This window comes from Carassius auratus, chromosome 45, assembly GCF_003368295.1.
Source record: "Carassius auratus strain Wakin chromosome 45, ASM336829v1, whole genome shotgun sequence".
NCBI lineage: Eukaryota > Metazoa > Chordata > Actinopteri > Cypriniformes > Cyprinidae > Carassius > Carassius auratus.
The window spans coordinates 3101789-3126573 of record NC_039287.1 but is presented as its reverse complement, the minus strand read 5'-3'; the positions used below and the strand labels follow the sequence as shown (position 1 = coordinate 3126573).

General features: G+C 37.7%; 3 protein-coding genes across 13 annotated transcripts; 2 read left to right on the top strand and 1 right to left on the bottom strand.

Annotated features, from left to right (window-relative positions):
• Positions 1 to 175: 175 nt before the first annotated feature.
• On the bottom strand, positions 176 to 5213 carry LOC113062911 (E3 ubiquitin/ISG15 ligase TRIM25-like). Its single transcript, XM_026232979.1, has 13 exons — positions 5004 to 5213; positions 4181 to 4860; positions 3040 to 3135; positions 2668 to 2901; positions 2384 to 2543; positions 2159 to 2290; positions 1874 to 1969; positions 1624 to 1751; positions 1423 to 1524; positions 950 to 1069; positions 709 to 801; positions 295 to 366; positions 176 to 202 (listed from the first exon to the last, which is right to left on the bottom strand). Exons 2-8 carry the CDS (start codon positions 4754 to 4756, stop codon positions 1627 to 1629), a joined length of 1419 nt encoding a protein of 472 aa, XP_026088764.1. The 5' UTR covers positions 4757 to 4860; positions 5004 to 5213; the 3' UTR covers positions 176 to 202; positions 295 to 366; positions 709 to 801; positions 950 to 1069; positions 1423 to 1524; positions 1624 to 1626.
• A 1180-nt stretch (positions 5214 to 6393) lies between these two features.
• Positions 6394 to 12740, top strand: LOC113062912 (cell division cycle-associated protein 4-like). 7 transcript variants are annotated; one of them, XM_026232983.1, is made up of 4 exons: positions 6400 to 6725; positions 9254 to 9278; positions 9715 to 9801; positions 10491 to 12740. In XM_026232983.1, exon 4 carries the CDS (start codon positions 10499 to 10501, stop codon positions 11363 to 11365), a length of 867 nt encoding a protein of 288 aa, XP_026088768.1. In that variant the 5' UTR covers positions 6400 to 6725; positions 9254 to 9278; positions 9715 to 9801; positions 10491 to 10498; the 3' UTR covers positions 11366 to 12740. The 7 variants fall into 7 exon arrangements, with proteins under 7 accessions (XP_026088771.1, XP_026088770.1, XP_026088768.1 ...); XM_026232980.1 differs by having other exon boundaries at positions 6400 to 7116; XM_026232986.1 differs by lacking the exon at positions 9715 to 9801 and having other exon boundaries at positions 6394 to 6725.
• Positions 12741 to 13622: 882 nt separating this feature from the next.
• On the top strand, positions 13623 to 23120 carry LOC113062913 (SERTA domain-containing protein 2-like). Of its 5 annotated transcripts, XM_026232989.1 has the most exons (4): positions 14126 to 14181; positions 14969 to 15048; positions 17301 to 17493; positions 19166 to 23120. In XM_026232989.1, exons 3-4 carry the CDS (start codon positions 17450 to 17452, stop codon positions 19869 to 19871), a joined length of 750 nt encoding a protein of 249 aa, XP_026088774.1. In that variant the 5' UTR covers positions 14126 to 14181; positions 14969 to 15048; positions 17301 to 17449; the 3' UTR covers positions 19872 to 23120. The 5 variants fall into 5 exon arrangements, with proteins under 5 accessions (XP_026088773.1, XP_026088777.1, XP_026088776.1 ...); XM_026232992.1 differs by lacking the exon at positions 17301 to 17493 and having other exon boundaries at positions 14043 to 14181; XM_026232991.1 differs by lacking the exon at positions 14969 to 15048 and having other exon boundaries at positions 14048 to 14181.
• Positions 23121 to 24785: the final 1665 nt, after the last annotated feature.

Genomic DNA, 24785 nt, shown 5'->3' with positions numbered 1-24785 from the left:
TCATACTTATTCCAAACTTTTGACTGCCAGTGTATATGATAAATATAATAAAGTAGTCTATTCAAGTTTGTTCTTTGAGAAAAATACACAGATCTTGCCTTTTACCACACCAACACTCTTGTGTGTGACATGTCCACCCCAGTTGTGTTTTGGAGTAATTATTGAAGATTTCACTCGACTCTGTCTCCAACCTTGATGTCAACTGAAAATTTTTTTGTTACCAAATATAAAAATTAAGATTATACAAAACTCATTTTCACTTCAATCTACAAAAAAATAGTATGGGAAGATTACCTAAATCAGCAATGGTCACAATCTCCATTTCGGAAAAATTTGAATCTACATTCAAAGACTGATTCAGAATATCTGAAGAAATAAAATGATTTTTTTTAATAAACGAATGTCCTATTTTCTCACTCTGTGGCACACAGTGAGCCTACAAAAAATATTCAATCATCATTCAATTTATTCTGGAAAAAGCACAATTCATGAGGAATGCATAATGTTAATAATGAAATCATTGCCAGTCAGTCAGTGCTCTCACTTTTGACTACACCAATGCTTTTGTGAGTGAATGCTGCCCATTTGTGTGTTGGTGTAACTCCAGATGGCTTCACACAAACTTCGTCTCCAATCTTAATATGCAGCTAAGAAACTATCTGCAATTATTTAAATGATTATGTCTTTATTAAATACAAAACAAATTACCTGGACCAGTGCTGGCCACAATCATTTCTGAAATGATACCGGTCCAGTTTTTTTGCTCAGGGAAATCTACAGTCAAAGACTCGCCCTGAATTTCTGCAAACATTAAAAACAAACCATTAATGTTTAGTATGCTGCTTTTTCTCACTCTGTGGTGACAGGCATTCAGTGAGACTATAATCATTTCTTCCAACATTCATAATTTTCAGAAATTTATATGATTAATGTGAATTGTGAAACTTACTTTTTACAACACCTATGCTTTTGTGAGTGATTGCTCCCCATTTGTGTGTTGGAGTAACAACAGATGACTTCACACAAACTTGGTCTCCAATCTTAATACTGGAGTCCAGACTTGAAGGTCCTGAAATGTCACAGTGTTTGATGGAAGACTCTCATTGATCAAATTTGGTTGTTTTAAACATTTTGTGCCACATTCTACAGAAGGGCAACTGTTTTATTAAAATAGACTCTTTAGATATGTACTGCTTAGAGTCATATTCACTCTTAAAAATAAAGGCATTGGTGTCATGAAGAACCATTAACATCCATGAAATCTTTCCATTGCACAGAAGGTTCTTTATATTATTAAAATATTATTCACACTAAGATAAAGTGATTCTTCAGTGGTATCTTTATCATAGAATCTTTAATATGAATCTTATTTTTTAAGTAGGTTTCTGCTGATGTTGCTACTTAAAACATGTATTTATTTACCAATCTCATCATCATTAGTTACTTGCTCCATTTCAGTGAGAATTCCTTTCCAGTTTGCATGTCCAGGGAAGTCAACAACCACACTGCCATCGCTTTTAATGTCTAAACAGAGAACAAGTTCATATTAACACCGGTTGTTTAGTGAGAATTGCTTTATAACAAATTATTTACAGTATATGAGGGAAAAAATCCAGATCTTGCCTTTCACCACACCCACACTCTTATGAGTGACGTTTCTACCCCAGTTATGTTTTGGGTAGTAACTGAAGGTTTCACTCTGACTTTGTCTCCAACTTTGATGTTGAATGGATCATTTTTGGTTGACGAATCTGAAACAAGATATTACAAAATATTGCAAACTGCAAAGATGAAATGTGTAATGTTCTAGAAGTCAGATGTTCTACATATCTCTGAATGTTTTTTTTTTTTTTGGATGAATAAGGTAGATTACCTGAACCAGCACTGGTCACACGCTCCATTTCTGAAACTACACCAGTCCAGTTTCTTTGTTCGGGGAAATCTACCGTCAAAAGATTGCCCTGAATTTCTGCAGAAGTAAAAAAAATATAAAAATCAGTATGGTAACTATCACATTCTGTGGTACTATAGACGTTAAGTGAAACTATGGTTTTATATATATGTGTGTGTGTATATATATCATTTTACTAATTGTGGTAAATAACATGAATCTTCATGCCTAATATAAATACAAATCAATATCAATCAGTGCTCTCACTTTTGACAACACCAATGCTAAATTGAGTGACCGATCCCCATTTGTGTGTTGGAGTAACAACAGACGGCTTCACACGGACTCTGTCTCCAACTACAATCTCAATTGTAGGCCTTTTTGCCGACAAATCTGAAACTAAAAGTAAAGAGATTACATTAAACCATTTCATCACTCACAAATACAATTAGATAGAAGAAGTCATTAATTAAAAATGATTTGTTACTTTACCTTTAGTAATTGTTTTGCTTATTTCCTGTGTGCAAGTAGTCTCCAGTCTCCCGGCAAGCTCACATATGAGTTTTCTTATGTCCTCAAAAGAGCAGTACGGCTGAAATGAGAAACTCGGCAACTTATCAGTTCCAGATGAAGAGGACACAGACTCATAATTCTGTGGGGGAAAATATTCAAGAACTTAAGTCATATAAATTTCAGAAAAACTGTCAATATATGAACAGTCCTTTTTCTTATAATTCTTGCTTCTAATATAATCATATTGTTTATAGTGTTTGTACCTGAAGAAATTGGATGTTGTCATCTGTCTGTAGAAGATCCTCTAGAACTCCTTCCCTCTTCTTCAGCTCAGTAATTTCCTCTTGCAACGTCTTTTGTAGCTTTGTACCTTGATCCAGATCAGCCTTTTCTTCAGCTTTTATCTTTTCTATCACCTCATTGCCTTTTTTCTCAATTAATTTGGCTAATTCACTGAAGACTTTCTTACTGTTCTCCACTGCCTTCTTCGCAGAATCCTGAGAAGAACCAAAGCAAAACAAAAATGTTGTATACAAATCACAAGATCCAACATGATAGTGATTAACCATGTGTCTGATAAATGCCAAGCAATTCTGTAAAAGTGTGAAAGCTGTTTGTTTTAGATCAGAACTTACTGAATGGGAGGCAATGTCCATATTCATTTTCTGCAGCTCTTTTTCTTTTGCCTGGATTATCTGCTTGACTTTCTTTTGAGTGTCTGTGAGTTTGATCTAAGGGGAAATCAGTCGCAGTCTGTTTAATATTACTGAAATAACTGGTTATTAGCATTTTTTTATTTATTTATTATGTAATGATATGAGTAGAGCTGTCAAAGTTATGCATTATGCGCCGCGATTAATAATGTAAAACATGTGGTTAATTCAAAATCCTTAACGGTTTATAATTAAACGCAAATGAATGACTAAAGTATGCAAAATTACGTCATTTGACAGTCTGTGTAAAATACAAGCTGAACCGAATGTCAAAACATCCCACTGCTGTAAGGCCAAATGATATGCAAACTTTTTGGCTGGATAAAACAAACCAGCATCTCACTGGTAAAGTTTTGCAGAATGAATATTGTAATCAAGGTAAGGAAAACGGTGGTGAGCGGTATCAGGTGTTGTATAGTAAGCACGGACACAAGTCCGTTATATTGATATACAAACAATATGTGTAATGTGCGCTGTGGCTGCACATAGTATTTATGTAAATACAGATTTCTGTACATTGTCATTGTTTCCACACACATTCAGGAAAATATTTTGATATGTCATGTGTATGCTGCTTTGTTTAATCATACTGAATGGGTCCGTGCAGGCCTACTGTATATAAAGTCAGGTCAAGTTTAGACATTTTTCAACATCTCCATGTGGTCCTCTTCGGTACCACAACTGAACTTTTTACAATTGTGAACAAACTCTTTTCTGTTGCACTGTACGCATAGCCTGCTAACCACTGTGACTGTCTGTTTTTCATGTGTGCTTTGGTATGCATAAATGTATTAAATATAGACCTCCTTGTATCAATTAGTTAATAGGGGTCCTTTTTTTGGACAAATATCTAAATTTACTTTGAAAAAAGCTTGCAGGAAATAAAATTTGGTTTAAATTACTCTTCAGACTGATGGTTTGCTGGATATAGCAAATGATGATCAAATGAATGTGTTAAATTGCCTATCCTTATTTGTGCGATTAATCACACACACAAAAAATAATTCAATTGACACCCCTTACAAGTAATTAAAGAAGAAAAAAAAAAGATGGGCATCTTCACCTGTTTCTCGTTGCGCTCTATTGTAGATGGCACTGTGTCATGGCTCTTGTGGTCATCCAATAAGCAGTGCATGCAGACACATTTCTGGTCCGTCCGACAGTAAACCTCAAGGAGCTTGTCATGTTTGGGGCAGACTGGAATGACTGCAGCTTTCACCAGCTTGTGTTTCTTCAGGGCAGGAACATTATAGTGGGGTTGTACATGTGTTTCACAGTAAGAGACTCGACACTCCAGACAAGACTTGACAGCTTTGATCATTTCTCCAGCACAGAAATCACACGCAATCTCTCCAGGTCCAGCAAGACTTTGAGCAGACTCTGACAGCAGCTCTGTGCTCCTCAGTTTCTCCATTATTTCAGCAAGCACTGTACTTCTGTTGAGTGGAGGCTTTGTTTTGAAGGCATGTCTGCATTGTGGACATCTATAGATCCCGTTCAGATCATTTGTATTCCAGCACTCGTTAATACAGCTCATGCAGTAACTATGTCCACACGGAATTGTCACGGGATCCTTCAACAAGTCCAAACATACTGAGCAGCTGTACTGGTCGTGATCTCGAGGTATAGCTTCTGCCATTATTCTACTAACACGCCCGAAAACAACACTGAATATCTGTTTTGCAGTTGTCGTTTAAAAAAAGGTGTTTATCAAAGACCTGAAAAAAGAATTCGTTGTGTAATCTAAAAAGAGTAAAAGTGAAAGTAAAGAATTAGTGTTTAAACTGGTTAAAAATAATAATAAAAGGCTAATAATAATTCTGAAAGACACAAACAACACATGATTACAGTTTAGATTCAGAACTGAAGGATTTTTTTGTATTTACCTGATAACAATTCGTTGCGTCCGTCATAGTGAGGTGACAGGAAATGTTCGAGGAACTTTGACCTTTGACCTATTTTATGGCTTGAAAAGTTCGTCGTTATAAATAATAAGTTATGGTTTTGAGTGCAGACATAAAAAAATACACCCTGTATTTTATAAAATAGAAAGTATAAAATGTGATTCTGGGCGACTGAGTAATCGCGAAGAGCTAAAGTGAGTGTTTTTATTTCCGATAGTGTCTTTTAGTAGATAACCACCAGATGGAGACACTGAGTAGAGTATAACAAATCTTGATCAGGTCTCATGAACCATATAACAGATGCATGCATAGACAACCTCATTCAGTCTTAGCATCGATCTGAAGAATTCTCTCCCACCATCAGTTTAATGTTTTCTAGGTAGGCTAAGCGAGGAAATTAAGAGAATGTCATCTGATTTGAGAAGACTGTACTATTGTGTGTTGTCGAACAAATGGAGCCCAAAGGGACACACACAGCTTGAGTTAGAGGAGAAACGCAAATTCCCAAAATTGGTGAAAAGAAAGAAAAGTCCCATTGATAGGACTTGAACCGATTGAAGACAGAAGCACTTATCTCACAGTATTATAGCAATGAAAGTCAGAAACTCACTTCCCAATACGGAAAACTGTGTTGTTTTTAGAAAATGCCAGACAGCTTAAGTTAAAGGCAGAGAGTACTTTACAATGTCCCTGCCTAATTACTTAAACACTAGTTATTCTGTATAATACTTGACATTTATTTTATCTTAAGTCACAACTGGGATGTTTTTTCCCCCCCAGAATACTGTCACATTCATGCACACAATTTCTTTACACAATCATCTTTTTAACTATATTTCAAAAACATTTACTACACTCCTAGTAATTGAATGGCAAAAGGGAGTGATGAAATGTGTGGTCAAAAAAGTAACTGAATATTATTAATAAATATGATTTTATTAACCAAATTGTTTAACACTTCCAGCCACTTTCCATCACATTAGGAATCAAATAATAGGCCTACAATTTTTTTTCTAAAATTATGCATTTTTATTTTCAGTTTTAGTTTCTATCTCCTTCAAAATCACCTCCAGCTTCTCAAATGTCTGTGTACCCCAGCATACAGAAACCATTTTTAATGAATAGTTATGTTAATTTCCTTAAAATAATGTTTATATTTGTTACAATACATGGAAAGAAAACGGCCGTAAATGTAAAAATGCCCCAGAAAATCAAATATTGCTAGGCCTACTTAATAACAAAGTTACTATCTGACACTGCCTTCAATATAACTTTGAATAAAACGTAAATCTTTCAAATGTAAATTATTTTCTGAATGTTATCTACATCAATTAAAAACTCTTCTTTGGGCTGTGGGGATGGCTGAGAAATGAGACAAATAAATATATCAGTGTGTAGCGTACTTTGTGAAATCATAAATTCTTGCGTGTCCATTTGATTTTTAAGATGCCTCGAAAACAAGATGTGCATTGTTGAAGTTGGGGCCCAATGTAGAATCACAGACGCTTTTGTTCGGGGCTCCCCGTCCCTGGATGTCCTGCTGTCGATCAAGAGGCAGGGGTCCGCCCCCATCGGCCCTTCACTGCTGCAGCTGCTGCTCCTCTCAATCTGTGCTGGCGAGGCCGAGGGAGCTGCAGCTTCACTGTTAAACCCGGCCTACAAACGCTTATGACGCTCACCATCACAGAACACGAACAACACGAGGTAAGTCTAAGTGTATTGCGACGTGCGACTTAAATACAGTATATATTATTTAGTCGCACCGCTTCAGATGATCTCGATCCGCGATGGTTAAACGCGCGGTCGATTTCGAAAAGTGGCTTGTTTGCGGAAGTGAGCGTGCGGTTCATGTTTAGCCGCTCCTGTTATTTGCATGTCATGTATGTGTGTATCCAAAATATATTTCACTCTCCCGTGTATTTTGTCGACACGGTAAGGGTTTGGAAAAGTTGCAGATGCTGTTTGGGTTGACCATAAACAAGGCGAAGTTGACTAGCCAGCGGACCCGTTTGAAAAATCAAAATGGCTTCCATCTTTGTCGTCTCGGAAGAGAGGTTTATACCTTTGTTTCCCCGTCTCGCATGTCAGGGAGTCTGTGAGTAACCTCCTTTTAATATTTAACTAGTGGATTATTGTCAACCGAACACTCGTATTTAGAGTCTGTGTGTTGTTTATTTCACTGGTTTTTATTTATTTTGTTACTTACCCGGTAGCGCACTTTTTGACCACGTCAGTGCGGTGGGGGAGGGGGAGTGAGTCTGTGTGGGTGGAGCCTGAACGAGACGGTCACGTGATGAATTACGCATCCCTTTGCTCGAAGTTTGATTTAGTAGACTCCAGATTCTTGATTATTTTTTTTTATTTATTAACTGGTTTCTTAAAATTTGTATTAAATGTATTATTATTCAATTATTTTGATAAGTTTTATCACATCTTGCAATTTAGAATTCCAGTTTCCTCAAATTCTTAACTGTTATACTTGATGGAGATCTCTTGAAAATCTCTTTATTGAGTGCTACATATTTTTTGTAGGCTAACCTAGAAGTTAGCATAATTTTGGTTCCCTTGACAAAGCCGGTAGGATTTTCCTGCTGTCTTTTTGGAAACTAGTAAAAAAAAAAAAAAAGCAAGCTTATTCTTCTCAGGTGTTTCACTCATCATAATAATCATAAATGAACGCAACTTTTATCAGTTTTGCTGTCTAAATGTAATTGGACAAAATAAAAGAACAATATAAACAAACAAAGTTACACCACGGTCGCATGACTTCACTGTCACCTCCACTGAGTTTCTGCCAATTTTTAAAATCTTTAAAGGCAACAATTTGAAAAGTTTGAGTTAGAATATTTTACAAGCGCACAATTATATACAAAACCAGGCTGTAAAAAAACTTGTAGATATTTGCCTGAATGCTTTTTTATTAATGTCCCTGGCAGCCTCTAAAGTTTCATTTTGAGCCAGTTCTCAGGAAGTAACCAGTTGAACTGGTTCTCAAGTCGAACTGCATCGAACTTTAGTTTCAGGGCTGATGACGCAGGACGCACAGCCGAAGTAGCACATCCAACTCAGAAAGAAGCGATTGAGCTGGTTCAACCAACTGTCTAAGTTTGCAGAGGATTACCAAGGTCTCAGCAAGAACCAAATGAGCCTTGACGAAGTTAGCCGAGGATTACCGAAGATTCTGATGAATGAGTTGATGATACTGTGAAAGCTTGAAGCGCGTACTGGAAATATGCTTAATATGATGCTTATTATTAATTTACATTTTATTAAAACCTGCAAAAACCTTTTTGTCGAGTTATGTAAATACATTTTACAATAGTTTATTGTGCATGCATATTATATTTAAAGTTGCTTAAGCGAAATCAAGGCATTTATGAGACTGGTTTATTCATTCTGTATACTGTAGACATGTAGAACATATCTGTGTTTGTGCATCAATGTCTGTAATGTGTGCTGTAGGTGTGAAACTTTTAGGAATCTTATCCAACTTGTTGGCTAGTCCGTATTGGTCAGTTGTAGGCTAGTCAATATTGGTCATACCTTTTCTTTTTTGAATGTTTCAGTGTGTTGTCATAGATTACTTATTTTAATTTTTCATTGATACAACATTGCACTATTTTGTTAGAAAATAAATGTGTAGAGATGTTATTGCGTGATGATGTCCGAAACCGATGAATTGGCTTTTTAAACTGAAAAGCACCGGTTCGCGGAAATGAATTGGACATTGCATTACTAGCAGGGATCAGCAAACTCGGTCCTGGAGGGCCCATGTCCTGCAGAGTTTAACTCCAACTTGCCTCAACATACCTGCCTGGAAGTTCCAGGTATACTCAGTAAGACCTTGATCAGCTGGTTCAGGTGTGTTTGATTAGGGTTGGAGCTAGACTCTGCAAGACCGAGTTTGATGACCCCGGCTTTAGAGCTTTTTTCAGGATACACAAAAGCTCAAAAAATCTTGAGTGGGGTTTTACTGGGATTTTATGTTGCAGTATAAAATGGGAAAATATTGAGCTTGTTTAAACCAGACTTTATTTCAGGTATATAATTAAAAACGCACTGATTGTGGGATGATAGAACCCAAAGTTAAAAAATCCTAACTCATTTCCGGGTTTTAAGACTCGTTCCTGTGGCACTCTATTATTAACTGAATGCAGTGCTGGTGTACGAAATGTTGGTTGTAGTTTTAGTTACAGCGGATGTGTGTCAGCTTGCACTTTCTTTTTCAACAGTGCTGGGATGTCACCCATGCTTCAGGTAGGCACACGACCATGCCCTTAATATAACTGGTTAACAGTGTGGTTATGGGTTTAAAGTTCTTGTTTGTGATCTTGGTTAACTGTCAAGCAAATCATCTCCATTATGTTAAGTCATCCCTCTTAACATGAAATGACTTTGCAATACATGTGGTGGTTTTTGTGTGCACTCAATGGATTTGTTGGTTTGCTTGTTTTGCATAGCGTTTGATGTGTAAAATGTAACTCATTACCATTGTTTAGCTATCGTCTTATGTCTTTCCCACCTTTCACCTACCCACCAGTATTTGTAGCTGATCATAGGTCCCTGTGCCCCCTCCCAACGCTCACAAACACTCAGTTGGTCAAGAGCTAGTGTGGTGACTGATAATGTGCTTTGTCATGCTGGTTGGTGTCTTGTCTTTTTCCTATACTGGATGCATGTTTGTTACTTTTAGGCTCCTGTAACCCTGGTTGGCTGGCCACGGAGACAGGGAGTCCTCGTCTCAGTACTGTGGCTCTCCACATTAGACTTTCTCTTTGGGGTATATACATTCACCTCCACTTTTATTCATATTCAGAGGCTTGAAGCACAATTTCAACAATTTATTAGCTAAATGAGTCATTTGATATAGTGTGATTAATGTAGATTACTTTATTAATCTTCAAATTCCCATCATGAGCAAAGATCTACATTAAAAATGCATACTTTAGGTGGTTGTGTATTGACCATGAATGAGTTTTCCTGCTAACATAATTTTCAGTTACATTTTTCATAGTCCATATTAGACTCTTACCATTTTAAAATATATTATTTTAAAATATATTCATATGTTCGTACATACCTACATATCTAAAGCGCAGACATTTTGATATAATTTAAATGTTCTAAAAGAATAATTTCACTCTGGATTAGTTGTTTGTGTGTGTGTGTGTGTGTATATATATATATATATATATATATATATATATATATATATATAATTTTTTTTTTTGTTAGGCTGATTGCACTCAATTTTATTTTCACAACGATTTTCCCTTAATTTATTCTTTGACAGTGACATTTCTATTGGTTTTATATTGTAGTTCTGCTATTGCAATAATTATTTATCATTTTTCATAAATATACCGTAAGGGAAACTTTTACAGATCTAAGACACAGGATCAGGATTGACTTTGAACAGAACTGGATGAATGTAAACTGACCATTTCTATCCCTTTTTCTTTCCTGTAGGCTAAAACATGTTCTCCAAGGGCACCAAGCGTAAGTTTTCCGATAGTGATGAAGAGACATCCGACGAAAACCTGGTAGGTGCCAGGGTGGCATCTTCATACAGCTTGCAACGGCAGTCACTGCTGGACATGTCCCTCATTAAGCTGCAGTTATGCCACATGCTGGTGGAGCCCAACCTCTGCCGCTCGGTTCTCATTGCCAACACGGTCAGGCAGATTCAGGAGGAGATGACCCATGATGGCAGCTGGCATATGGTTGCCGAAGCATTCTGCAGTGCAGGCCAAAGTCCCTCTGAGCGCTTGGTGGCCACTGAGGTCCTTTGTAGATCAAGAGAGCAGGATGCAGAACCTAAGCTCTTCTCTGTCATCAGCTATGAAGGTTGCCGTGAAGAGGAGGTGGTAGCTGATGAGACGCTCTGCTCAGTTTCAGTTAGCGATACAGTCTCCAATGTGTGCCTGACAGGGCGTATGGGCCAGTGCTGGGAGAAGAGTGAGCTCAGAGGTGTAGAGAGGGATGAAGAGGTCCTTGAAGACTCTAGTCTTGGTTCTGGAGAAGATGACGAGTTAGACACAGAGGACGAGGCTTCCACAGAGAGTCCAAAGACCATTGGGCAAGTGTTTGGTACATTTGAAATAAAAAACAGTTCCCCAGGGCCAGACTCTGCTCTTGAGGAGCTGTTCTCAGATGTGGACACCTCCTACTATGATCTGGACACCATGCTGACCGGCATACAGAGCGCACCCAAGATGGGCCCTTATGACCTCCTTGACAGCTTGGCACCTTCACATAGTTCCCCTTCAATAGTGTCCACCCCAAACTGTCGTTCTGATCTAAATGAACTGGATCACATAATGGAAATCATTGTGGGTTCATAGGCTCAAACTTATTCAGAGACTTACACACTTGTCTTAAAGTTACTGGCTTTTCTGTTCCTTATGGAAAGCAAGTAAAGTCTGGAGTCCTTTCAGGGAAAAGAGTTGATATCTTTTGAAGGATGGCCTTGATTTTATGAGCTGACCATAGTCCTCTTATTTGCATACCCTTTGTATGTTTTAATGTTTTTTTTCTCTGTATTTGTCTGTCCAGACATGCTGTTTTTTTATTTAATTTATTTGTTATACTCATGACACTATGGAGAGCAGAACAAGATGTATAAAAAAGTTGTAAAGTTTGGGATATTTTCATAAGGAGGAAAAAATATTGTCTTAATGTATATAAATATATTTTTTACAATAGATTCTTCTTGTAATATGTCACTGTACATTATGTACATGTTCTACAAAATTTTAACCCAAGATATTAGATTCTTATGTGCAACAACTCAAGTTTTCTGTTTATCATAATCCATAAACTGAAGGAACTTAATTCAGTACTACAGCATACAGAAGGCACCAAGTATACAGTGATGCATGTTTTACATTTATGTGCTCATTTGCACAAAGTATTTTTTTTTTTTTTTAATCAAGGTTTGATTGCAGTTGGCTGTTCAGCTCAGCCTTAGGTTATGTTTGCTGTTAAACATCAAAGTTATTTTATTTTGTCTTATCAACAAATGAAGTATAATGGGGCCAACTCATTTTATATTGTGACTTAATTTATTTAATTTATTTTCTGCAAATGGTGAGTTTTGGCCGTGGTCAAGCTCAGGGTGGCTTTTTAACTCTAGAGGACTTAATAGGCCTGATTCACAAATGCCTTTTGCTCATTGTAAATCAGTCACAGAATTAGTGCTTTAAGTTTTTTTTGCATCAATTATTGGTTAATTTGTTTTAAATTGGTTGAACTGTTTTAGTGAATGGCTCAAGTATATCTGTCTATTAGTCCTCTAGACCCCACATAATGAGAAGGCATTTTGTCTAGTTCTACGCATTGAGTGTCATAACACACTTTATACGCATTAAGTGTTTAAAATGCATTTATTACAGTATTCTTTTTTTTTTTTTTTTTTTTTACAATTAAGTATCAGTCAACAAGAGACGGTTTTATTTTGCTCAACATTTCCCCCTCAGTTGTTACATACGTATATATTATTTGGTTTTATCTAAAGTAAACTTTTGCATAAATATTTGTGCAAAATTATAGGTTATTACACTTTGATAATTGTTTTCTTCTTCATTGTCTCACACACTTAAATTCGAAGAGGATGTTGTTTATTGTATGATCCTAAACTAGTATAGAGTATAAACCTTTTATATGAGCACTGTAGCTTTTTTAACGTTTTTTAATAAAAGTTACAACTTATGAAAACAACATGTGTGTGTGTAATCAATCAACTATTAAGGAGTTCAGCTGTCAACATATTTAGTCATCAATGCCTATAAATGAGCATTGAGAATATTTGTCTGAATGAAATGAGAATAAAGTGTGGCATTTGAAGGGGCAAGATAACACAGTAACTGAGTTGGGTATAAAGTAAAGACATGTTTCTGATGTCGACTTATTTTTCTATACTGGTTTGAAGATATCGTGTTAGATTATTTCCATGTGATGAGGAATTGATGCAGCAAGAAAACATTGATCATTAATAATCACAGGGAAACATGTATATATTAATAGGCGAAAAACTTCAAATGTTACCAGAGAGCAAACGTAGAGTAGGACCTTCATTCCTAAATCAACGTCAAGGTTTTATTCTCCACGGAACGAATGCTCACGCAAGTGACGTCAGCAGATATGACTCAAATGAACGTCAGTACTGTTTAAATCCCTCTGCTTGCGCGCAGATGTTATTAGATAATATATCAGAAAATGTTGTATTTTCCAACCCACATAGATGTGAGGAGGTTTTACCTACTGTATTAGACTCGACTAAAAATCTACTTTGCAAAGCATAATTTAGCGAAATTCTACAGTAAATAAAACTCTTAAAATCTGTAGTATTCAGGAGCATGTTTTCTTAAAATAGACATGAAACAGACAAAAAGCAAAAAAGAAATGGAAACCAACAATTGAGCCGAAGCTCTAAACGGTCACGTTTTCGGTCTGTGGGCATGTTAGGGGGGCGAACGTGACTGACTAGAGTGGCGGGGGCAGAACACGCGTTCCACCAATCAGGCACAGTTACTAGGCGGGTCTGAAATCGCGTTCGACCAATCACAGCAGTCCCACCTGACGACCGTCAATCAGCTGAGTTTCTTTCCCGTTGATTCTACAGTGTAAGAGAGAGTTCTCTTCTTGTGTACGCGTAGAGAGAGACGCGATCGGTCGCGTAGTTTTATCAAAATAATGTTCAGACTTTGGACCAGAAACTCAACGCGAAGTTCAGAGACCGATTTAAACAACCGTGCATCCGATTTTTATCAGTTAAGAGAATGTAACGTTAGCGGTCATTCGAGGATCTTGGGTAAATTTATTAATAGACAGAGTCTGCACTTTACCAAGTAACGTTACGAACTAGCTAACTGGCTAATTCATTGCGCATCACCATCACTTGTGGGCTTAGCCGCGGAGGCTAGCTGTGCGCGTTCACGTCTTGCGAGAGTTGTTGGTTGTAATAAACGCTAAACAACGAAGCAACTGGTTGAGCCAAACATAATGGTATGGGTCAAAGGGACATCACAGCGTTCGAGGCGTCCATGAAAAGAAAAAAGGGAATTCCCACTGTCTCAATGTGTCGACTGGACGTGGAGTCCGCTGTTGTGAAGAAGGAAGTTGAGCCCGCCGGAGGAGATGGTGTCCTTTCTTCGTCAAGGTAACGACTCCTAGTCATAAACAGTTTTTTTTTATGTCATTTGAGCCTAGCAGAAGACATTTGAGTTATCATTCTTTTTTTTTTTTTTAATTGTTTTATGTGTTAACGCTGTTTTACGCTTTACGTAACAGCTCGAGTTTATGTTGACGATACTTTAGCTTGTGTAACGTTAGCGGTTAACTTACTCCTTCAACTCTAGTTTATTTTCAACTGGAGCAGTCCAAGCTAAATAATTTATACTAGTTTTTAAATTTAGGTTATTGTACGTGAGCCACAGAGTACAGAGATTTTGGCTACCTCGCGTTTTCTTCGATACGCCGTAAGTGGTCTCGGTTGCATAACGGTGTCGATTTGGCCCCCAATAACGTTCATTCGTAATACATGACTGGACGTCTTTTTGCAAATATGTCTAACTGAAGCAATATCGAAAGCTATTCAGTTGTACTGAGGTTTCATAATTCGAATGATGTGTAATTTTACATGAATTTTGATGAGTAAGTAGCTGGTATGTATCATAGTAACGTAATGTGTCTTCAAAGGCGAAGAACTCGAAGAGTGGTTTAATCTCGTGTGCAGTTTCAACTAAGTCACCTTTCGGAAAGCGAATGCCATAGTTTTATTATAGTTTGTGGTGTTAAAATGATACAAACGTCATTTGGTTGTAATTATTTTATAGTAAGAATTGAAGTGTTGTATGGTTACGTATGGGTGTTTTTATAAAATTGGCTTGAACAATAACAATTATCACCTTAAAGTCTTTAAAGAATATGTTATTTGACTTCTACAGATGCTAACTGTCGGTTTCTGCAGTAAACAGCATGTCAACAGTGCCTAAACTAGGTTCTGTTCTCTCATGGCTGTCAAACAGTAAGTTCACTTCTTGCAAATAAATTATCAGTTGGTTTTTCCTGTTTTTTTTTTCTTGCAAAAGTGATTGATTTGAAAGAAGGTCTTGATGTTTTCATGTTGTCACAGTAAGCTTTAAATCATACGTAAATCAGGGTTGTCAGCAACGTCTTGACCTTTGCACCTCATTCATTACTTGCTAATTATTTCTTTAGTAGGCAAGTATTCAGATTAAATAAAATCATTTCAATCTCATACTGGATGGTTTCACCACTTACTCAGACTTGCACTATTGATAAGACTAGCGGGCTTCATGTGAGTGAGTGTTCATGTCTGTCAGTGTGACTGAGTCAGCCCTGAGTCACTTCGTCAGTCCACCCAGTTTCAAAGCTGCCCAAACTAAGACATCCGGCCTGTCTACCCAGTGGTTCATTATTCAAGGCTTAGTTGGCTTGTCAATGGCATTTGCCACCTACTCCCTCCCTCCTACTCGCAGTTGATCTCTCTTTCTCCTCCCACTTTCTCTCGCAGACAAACTTTATTTTACGTTCTTACTGGCTTACGTACACCCTCTCTCTCCCTCCTTTTATTTTTTTTTTTTATAAATACTCTTTCCTGCCGTCCTCTTTATCATTACTACTTCCTTTGGGGCAATGGGAGGGCCAAGAGAGGGAAAACATAAGATAGAAAAATGACTCCACCACATCAAGTTCAGTTTGCTCTTGTGCAGGAAGTATCTTAACTCAAGCCAGCCTATGAGTTGAAGCAACTCTTATCTTGTTCTCAGAATGTGACTAAAGATCATTTCAGTGCTGTCTGTCATGTTGTGGTCTTCCATTTATTATTAATATTTTTTTTGTTGTTGTTGTACTAACCACACAGTGATGGAAATAATTTTTTTAGCTCTCTATTTTAGTGAAACTGATCTTTATATGGAACTAGGCTGCTCTTCACTTACGCGGTGCTGTGCTGCTGTGAGTGAAAGCAGCCATTCAAAGTCACTTTTCAGTTGTTCAGCCTCTTATGTGTGTTTCACAGTCAGTATAAAGTAAGTGTGACATGCTAAAGCAAAATGGGCAGTAGTTGCACCCACAAAATGAGTAAGAAACAAGTATTGGATTCCATTCAGTAAATTAAACATTATTGTTTAATCTAATGATCAGGTAGTTATTATTGTCAAGCAGCAGTTATATAACTGTTATTAAAATTAGTTCTACACATTGGTTATTGGACACATTAAGATAATGTGTTTTGGATATGAAATTTGGTATCATTGTATTGCCTTGTTGGGACTTTCCATGGACAGCCTCACTTTTAAATCACCACTAGGTAAAAACAAAGTGAAGTGCAATCATGTATATGTGCAGACCTGAAGTGATGCAACACAGCATACTCTACAGCAATGCTGCCTCTTCTATGGACCCATTCGTGTTCTCCCACTTTGATGGTCATCTCCGTAGTTGTGCTTATTGTCTTTGAGCTGCAGACTCTGTGTGCCACTCAAGCGCCAGCCTCTCATCCACCGCTGTTGCCATGGCAAGCAGACCACAGAGGCCAGAAGGGCCCAATTTAAATCATGCCTTGCTGTTTTAAAGCTGCGAGACTTTATAGTGACCAAGTCAAATTTGAAGTTGTTCAGCTTGCCTTCTTGAAAAAAGAAACTGCTTTATAAAGCATATGTGAATGCAGGCATCAGTCAGTCACCTTTTACTCAAGCTTTAACACTTGTTTAATGTCATAAGCATGATAATCTATGTGCATAATGAACTCTTCAATGTCATATTCCTCTTGAATATATTGTTTTTCTGTAGCAGTGGTGATTTGCTCGCTCGCATTCCATTTATAGCTTTCTGTTGCTGACAGAGACGGGCTGCAGACCCTCTTCTACGTGTACGTGTGCTCTTGCCAGAGTTCAGCTGTGAAATCTGCAGGAATACAAAATGTCCCTTTTGAAGCCTTGTGACTGCTTTGTGGGTACGGCACCTATAGGGCTGAGCAGGAATGAGCCCAGAGTGCTCTGCTAGCATGCATGGTTATATAACCGCTAGCCCCGGCGTGACACACTTGAGCGCTGCAGCCCGTTCATGTGCACGCACACATGATCTGGCTGTTTCCAGGCATTGAAAGTGTTTCATCAAACTTGTTTTGACACCAATTGTGTAAGTTCTTTAATTAAAGATATCCTTCCCTTTATGCTTTTGTCAAGGTTCATGACTGGTTGCGGTATCTATTAACTTAAATTGAGACCTAACACTGCACATTTTTCTACATAGTGGGATTGAGACTACACAATCTAATGCATCCGTCTCACTTCTGAACACAAGAGGCTCTTGTTGGCTCCTGCAGCTTCCTGTGCACCCTGCAGTGGAGAAGAGCAGTCAGTGACCAGACCTGCGGGGGATGTCTGCCTTCGTTCAGAGTGATGGATGTAGGGAGGGGGGTGCCTACACTACAGAGAGCGCAGAGGTGGATAGACAGTCTCTCACATCTACAGCACTTTCCACTCAAACACCAGCTCTCTAGATCCGGGGCGGCGACATGACAGTTATGGTCGGGATTCAAATCTTGTTCCCACAAGCCACATTTCGCTTATGTTTGTGCATAAACATATGCCATAACATAAAGAACCTTTCCATTGCACAAAATATTTTTTTAGAGTGGAAAAAGATTATTAAAATGTTCTTCACACTAAGAAAAAATGCTTCTTTTAAAAGCTGTACACTGAAAGGTTCTTCAATGGCATTGCTACGAAAACCCCCTTTTATACCTTTATTTTCAATAGTGTATCTCGAAGGAGGTTTTTGCTTGTAAGTATCGCTCACACGACTGAAGGCTTTGCAGAGCTGCTGCAGTAAGCATTGCGCTCCTGTGCTGCGTATCCTCCTCCTCTGTGAGAAGGAAGCACTAATGAAGCATGAGCTTATTCTCAAGTGTACTGCAGAGGAGCTTGAGCTAATGCATCCACCTCTCAGGAGGAGGAGAAAGAGCTGTGCCAGGTTGAAGCTTCATGTTATCAGTCATGTATCAGATAGCAGTCAAATTTGAAGGCGAAAGTGTTTGTCAAGAACAGAGTTCAGCAATAGTCGGTGTGCACGGACAACGTCATGGTGCTGTTAAATTTGCAATTGGTTTATAGCATGCAAAGTAATTAATTGGGGCAGATCGCACAGTTGAACTCTGCAGGACATGCATGCATTCTCGTGATCCATTCAGTAATGTGTTTCAAGTATTAACATGGTCATGAAATGTCAGATATTTCAACCTTTTTATGAAAAAGGAAGTTTAATGTTGAAAATGTGATGCAGTGTTGTAAAATGTGAATCTGTGTGACTTTAAGAACATCCATTTAAAAAATATTTATGAATTATTAATTCATGATATGGAAAAAATACCTTTTTGCAATCAAAAATATTAGCAAATAATGATTTGAAATAAATAAACCATACTGAATGTTCATGTGTATGAAACCGAGGCTGTGAGGGATAGACTTGCATTCATCACAGTGGCATGCACCAAATAAAAGTCCTAGATCACATGTAATTTACAAAAATCTAAATGTTTTGAGATTTTGTCTACTGAAAGTTTTTTTGTAAAGATGTTTAGTCAGCTAAACATCTGGCATGTTGTTAAATAACAGTACATTCCATTGAACACAGTTGTTCTTTTTTCACAACCTTTTTATCATTACTGTCATTACTGACTACACCACTTAAGTCACTAAATTGAAACCTTTCTTGAAAACACTATAAACCGGTTTAAAAAGCTTTATGAAATCAATATGAATTCATTTTTTAAAAAACAATTTGGTTTTAAAAAAATTTTTAAAAGTTTTTTTCCTTCTGTTTATTGTGGACACTTTTATTTGTCATTGATTGATTGATTGTGGATTTGTTCGGTGATGAGCTCAGCAAGTTTAGAGAGGCTTGTGCAATGTGTCTCATTTGCAAAGAAACATTACTGTTGCTGGTACATGATATATCCTCCGATGCGTATTTGCAAAATATATTATTTAGTAAAGCTTAAAATCTTGATTTACAAGTAATTATCATGCAACCTTATGTAGTAATTCAATTCAGTGCAGAGTAGGTCATGTTTCTGTTCTGTTTTTCTGAACTTCCCTTTCTGTTCTCAACTCTAGGTACATGCTGGGCCGGGGGGTGAAACGTAAGCTGAGCACATGTGAGGACCCTGCCCTGGACTTGCCATATCCTCAGCAGAGGCAGCTGGTGCTGGACTTGTGTCTAGACAAGCTACAAAGCTGCCAGCGACGAGCTGAACCCAGTCTGCACCGTTCAGTCCTGCTGGCCAACACCCTCCGCCAGATTCAGCAGGAAATGAGACAGGAGGGGGAAACCTGTTTGCCACCTGCCGTGCTCGGCCCCTCACTCCCTCACGTCTCCACCCCACGCCACTTCCCTGACCTGCCACCTGTGCCCTTAGACTGTCCTCCACCTCTAACTGGAGCACTGTCCCCTTCATTCCCCCTCACAATGGCTGAGGATGAGGAGGTCCAGTTTGGTGGTGGCGTAAATGAGACTCTCTTGCCATCCCTTTCTGGTGAGGACGACACAAGGTCATCAGATTCACTCTTTGGCTCATTTGAGATTACTAATTCCACCAGCTACTTGACAGACCTGGCTTTGGATGACATATTTGATGACATTGACACGTCGATGTATGACTCCTCTGACATTTCTGTCCTGGCGTTTCCGGTGCAGAGAAGCAGCAAGGTGGACGACGACCTCAAGAACCTTTCCTCCTGCACCTCCAACAACAGCCTACAGCTCTGTCTCTCAGACATCAACGACCTGGACCACATCATGGAGATCCTTGTGCGCTCCTGAATCACGACTCACATCACAGTGTCCTCATTCAGCCGTCCCAGTGTTTTCTATGGGAAATGAATAATTCTTTTTTTAAAAACAACAAATATTTTGTCTATTTTTATACAAAGGACTGATATATTTATATATGTAAAAAGGAAACTGCCTGACACACTCCCACTGTAGGATAAATGCACATTTTTAAGACTTTTTCAGATGGTCGAGCTTAAGCTGCCGTCCTTCATATTTAAGCAAACTAAGATATGAATGTGCAGGGACTTCGGAAACAAATACAAAGTATTACCATTGACGCTTATTTATATTGGATAGTTGTATTTAAAAGAAGATGGAAGAAAAGTGGTTCGTTATGGACGCTCCGTAGCTTTTGATGAGCTAAAAGACATTTATTTTTTGTGAACTTCACCGTATTCTGAAGCATTACATTTAACTGTCAGTAATTCTGATTATCAGATCATGTCATGCACATGCAGCACTCACACTACCTCTCAAGATACCAAGAGCTCTTTCTCTATACAAAGACTGTCATTGTTACAACTGTATTTTAACGGTTTCTCTCCAATAACTTTCAAAACTGCTGATTGTTTTATATCTGGCTCTCTGTTCACAGGGACGCCTCTCCTCAAGTGTTAAGATTCAGTCCAAAGTTATATAGCTGTAGAAGAAAGGCTTTAGTCTCGATCTTTTTCAAAATGTTATTTTCGCAACTTTTCTGACTTTGGTTTCAGAAGGAGCCATTGCTTACATAAAAAGTGATCTGTATTTTCGAATCACTTGCAATTTAATGCTATTTCTACTTTTCACGTACATGATTGTCAGACACACAGCCGCCGTCGAATTCCTCGTATGAACATAGTGCCTACAACGGAGAATGAAGACTGCCGACGATGAACTGCACACTGTGGACCCGCACATAGACTTGCCCGAGTTTCCTGCTCTATGCCCATGATGCTCTCTAAGTGTGTTGTTTGCCACTTTTTTTGAGCATTTAGCATGGTCCTCTGTCCTCTAAAGAAGCCATTACCTGAATGTGGGTCCACATCTCTTTGCTCTCGCATTGTGATTTACACTGTAAAAAAACTAATTGTGGATGTCTATGGTTGCCTCTCATGCTGTGGTCTCAAAGACTATTTCTGAATGTCCAAACTTACTCCAGTGGAGCAGAGATTAATCTATTCTGATGTCTTACATGCTTACTTTTCCCTTCATCACAAGCTTTTAGGCATTTTTTTTTTTTTTTTACTACAACTTGGTTATTAGTTACTACGTAAACTTGTGAAATGGTAGACCAGAGCAAGGCTCTTAGTTTTTTGACTAACAGTATTAACATTCACCAAACATCAAGTTGCTGCAGTCGAATGCGAAAGGGCCACAAGCTGCTGTCTCCATTAAGACTGGGCAGAAACAGGGGGAAGGGAAGAACCAGAGAATGAGATTAGGGGGTGGGGGGGGGGTTAAAGCAAACCGCTCCTGTCACGTGGAGAGCTGTGCTAGTGGTGAACGCTACACTGAGAGTTTGACAACAGTTGGACTATGTGTGCGCTCACAGCAAACTCCACCCCCAGTGAGGCCCCGAGGGGCTTTGATGTCCTCCCGACCAATCGTTTCTGTTTAAGGGAGGAGCTTCGTTCTCTCTCTGCTTTATGTGGAATAGAATAACAAGTGGAAGTGGTTCAATTTGGTCTGTTAGCTCATGGTGGAATGTCTTCCCTTGCCCTATGGATAGCTCACTTTGATCATTAGTGGCTTAAGACATTTTACGGTCTGAATTTGAGTTAAATTTAGACATTCCAGCAAAAATACATGAGATATTTCTATAATAATAATAATTATAAAAAGATCATTATAGAGTTTGAGGTTGCAGCAGGAAAGGCCTTTCGTTTTTTGGTTGAAAGTGCTGCGCTCGTCCACCTTTAAACTCAGGCTTGCAGACACCCCACCCTGCCTTTCCCGCTCACAAAACCTGACACTAAAGACGTTTACACTCAGATTTTAGGAAACATGAGATAAACCAGAAAGACACTTTATGATGAGACCATTGGCATTGACTCAGCGACCTGTTTTTAATGCTGAAAGCTTTTTAAGCTTTGTAAGCTTGATCAGTTTGTTTCTTTAGCTTTTTGTGTTGTGTACAGACATTTGTATTTATATATTTTACTTGTGTTTTGATGTTTGTTTTGTTATTGTTGACTGAAGATCATGACATAATATATTGCTTTTATTTAAGAGTGAGATATAATCAGTAGACTTCGGCCTTTTGGAGGTTTTATTTGTTTTATGAAATGTGATTTGTACTTCACCTCCTCTTCTTAGTAATAATGAACATTTAACATGAAGATTTATGAGAGCTGTTTATCCATGAAATTATTTGTAAATATGTCTATCTGTGCTAACTCTGAACTGAAAGACGATTGGATCTTCACAGTGTGTTCACTTCCCTTTGGACCAGGTGGTTATTTAGGCAGCTTTTTAAACAGTTTTTATGCTAAAGTGGTGAATGAAGAGCGTTTTCAGTTGTCGGCCTCATTTAAATGTAATGTGTCCCCTTGCTTGAATTTCAGTCTTTTGAAGGACATTAATTTCACAATAATCAGCCCCAGGAGCTTCTGGTTCTAAACTAATGTTCGTTAAGCTTTAGTCTAGAAGCTTGTATTGCTGTGCACTGAGCAGCAGTGTAAAGTGGTTTACACTTTGTCAAACTGATGAACAGATTATTTAAATAGTAATGTGTCAAATAATAAGTGTGTTACATTTGATGTACTAGTTGCACAGACAATACAAAAAGCAGCAAGAGTTTGTATTATCATGGACCTTCTCATTAATTGGTTGTGAGGCACAAAACAGGAAGCTTTAAACATCACCTCATCTTGTTAATCTGGCAATTAAAAAAAACAAAAACTTTTTTTATTATCCTAATAAAATTGTAATATCAGAAACCTCAAAATGTCACTTTGTTCCAAGTGCAATATGAAAATAGGAACATGCGCTGTCTTGCATAATAGCAAATGACACAATGTAGTATGCCTGTATACCTTTTAATAAATGGCTAGATGTTTTTATTTTATTTTATTTTTTCTAACGACGATTTTAAACCTTACATTTTTTTTCTTTCCCTAGAAACTGTCCTTTGATCTGTTTTGAAAGCAGATTTTTGTGATGTATGTAAATAATAAAGCATTTTCTTCTGCAGTCATATTCTATGCAATACATTGTAGCAGGTCAGTATCTCTAATAAAAAATAGAAATGAAAAAGTTTCATGTATTTACTCAGGATCTACAGCCCGTGAAGCACACCTTTTAAGTGATATAAAACGGACTGTCAATATGAGATAAACAAAGTAGTTACAATGACAGAAAATTTGACATGTATTGCCCCCTGGAGGCAAGAGCAATAACCGCATGTGAAGAAAGAACGATATCTTTCAGATAAACAAATATAAATGTTATATAAAACATTTGAGTCTTATAAACAAGCAGCTATGCATTAAAAATGGGATTCAATGATGAAACTCATGCATACAAATGAATAAAAAATGATTTGCTTTGATCTATTTGTAAAACATTTCTATTCAAACTGAGATTGCTATCTGAAGGCCGTGTGCACTTGCAACATGTATGAATAAATCTGCTCTCGACCACATAGAGAATCTCTCACTTAAACAACAGGCTTATTAAAAGTGCTTAAGTGCTTACACCACTGTGTGCCCCTCCGTCGGTCTCTTTTTTGGTGGACACAGAGCTGCACTCCTGGGATATCACTGCAGTTTGCTGTGCTTGATAGCAACTGGGAGACAGTTAGACTCTCAAAGTCTTCCTCGTTGTGGTGTAGCAACAAGATTGCGGTTCTCAGATAAATGTGATGTACATAGTATTCTTATTGGATTAGACTGATTTATTTGATAATGTTGGCTCTCTAAAATTGTGTTAGGTAATGTAACAGTATTTTTTTGCTTCGTGTGATTGAAAATTATTCAAAATTTCGATTTATAGTTAAGCTTATATTCACTTTTACAATTATGAACATGATTCGTGTTTACACAATGTGTCGAGACTACAAATTTTTACTTATTAGTTTTACATAATGTTACATACAAAGCAGTACTACACACTTTTTCCCTGTTCAGTTGATCTGATTTAGTGCATGGGATGCTCACCTGACAGTATGCTCTTAAAAATAATAATTAGATGTTACTCTATTTCCTACGTTCCTTTGAAAAGCATCAAAAGCAAGATATTTAATTGTATAAAAGTGTGAGTGAGTTAATGATGACAATCAAATGCCAATAACTGAAGAATCAATGCATTTTCTAAAAGACTTCAAGATCAGACTCATGATCAAAGATCAGTGAGCGTTCTTTACTTCAGCTACACCTTCTGGACATACATGTACTGACGACCAAAAGCCTGTTGAGGAAAAATCGCAGTATCAGACTATATTCTTCCCATATCTCATTTTCACACTTGTATTGGGATCATCTAATACCTGAAATAATTGTATAACTTCTTTAAATTTAAGAAGAAAACAGATTAATTTTGAAGTAGGGTAATATGGATAAGGTTTCAGTGTTTCATTCTCCTAGGGAAAGTTACCATAGTCTGTCATATCTGTATTAAAACCAAAGTAATCCCTGTTTTTATACAGTCTATGGCAGTGGTTCCCAAACCTGTCCTGACGTACCCCCAACACTGCACGTTTTCTTTGTCTCCCTAATTAAACACATCTGATTCAACTCATCAGCTCATTATTACATGGGTTAATGAGCTGATGAGTTGAATCAGATGTGTTTAATTAGGGAGACAAAGAAAATGTGCAGTGTTGGGGGTACGCCAGGACAGGTTTGGGAACCACTGGTCTATGGTAATCACCAGTAAAACCATTGGCAGCCCCTCGTTACAATGGTTAGCTTGTACCATGTT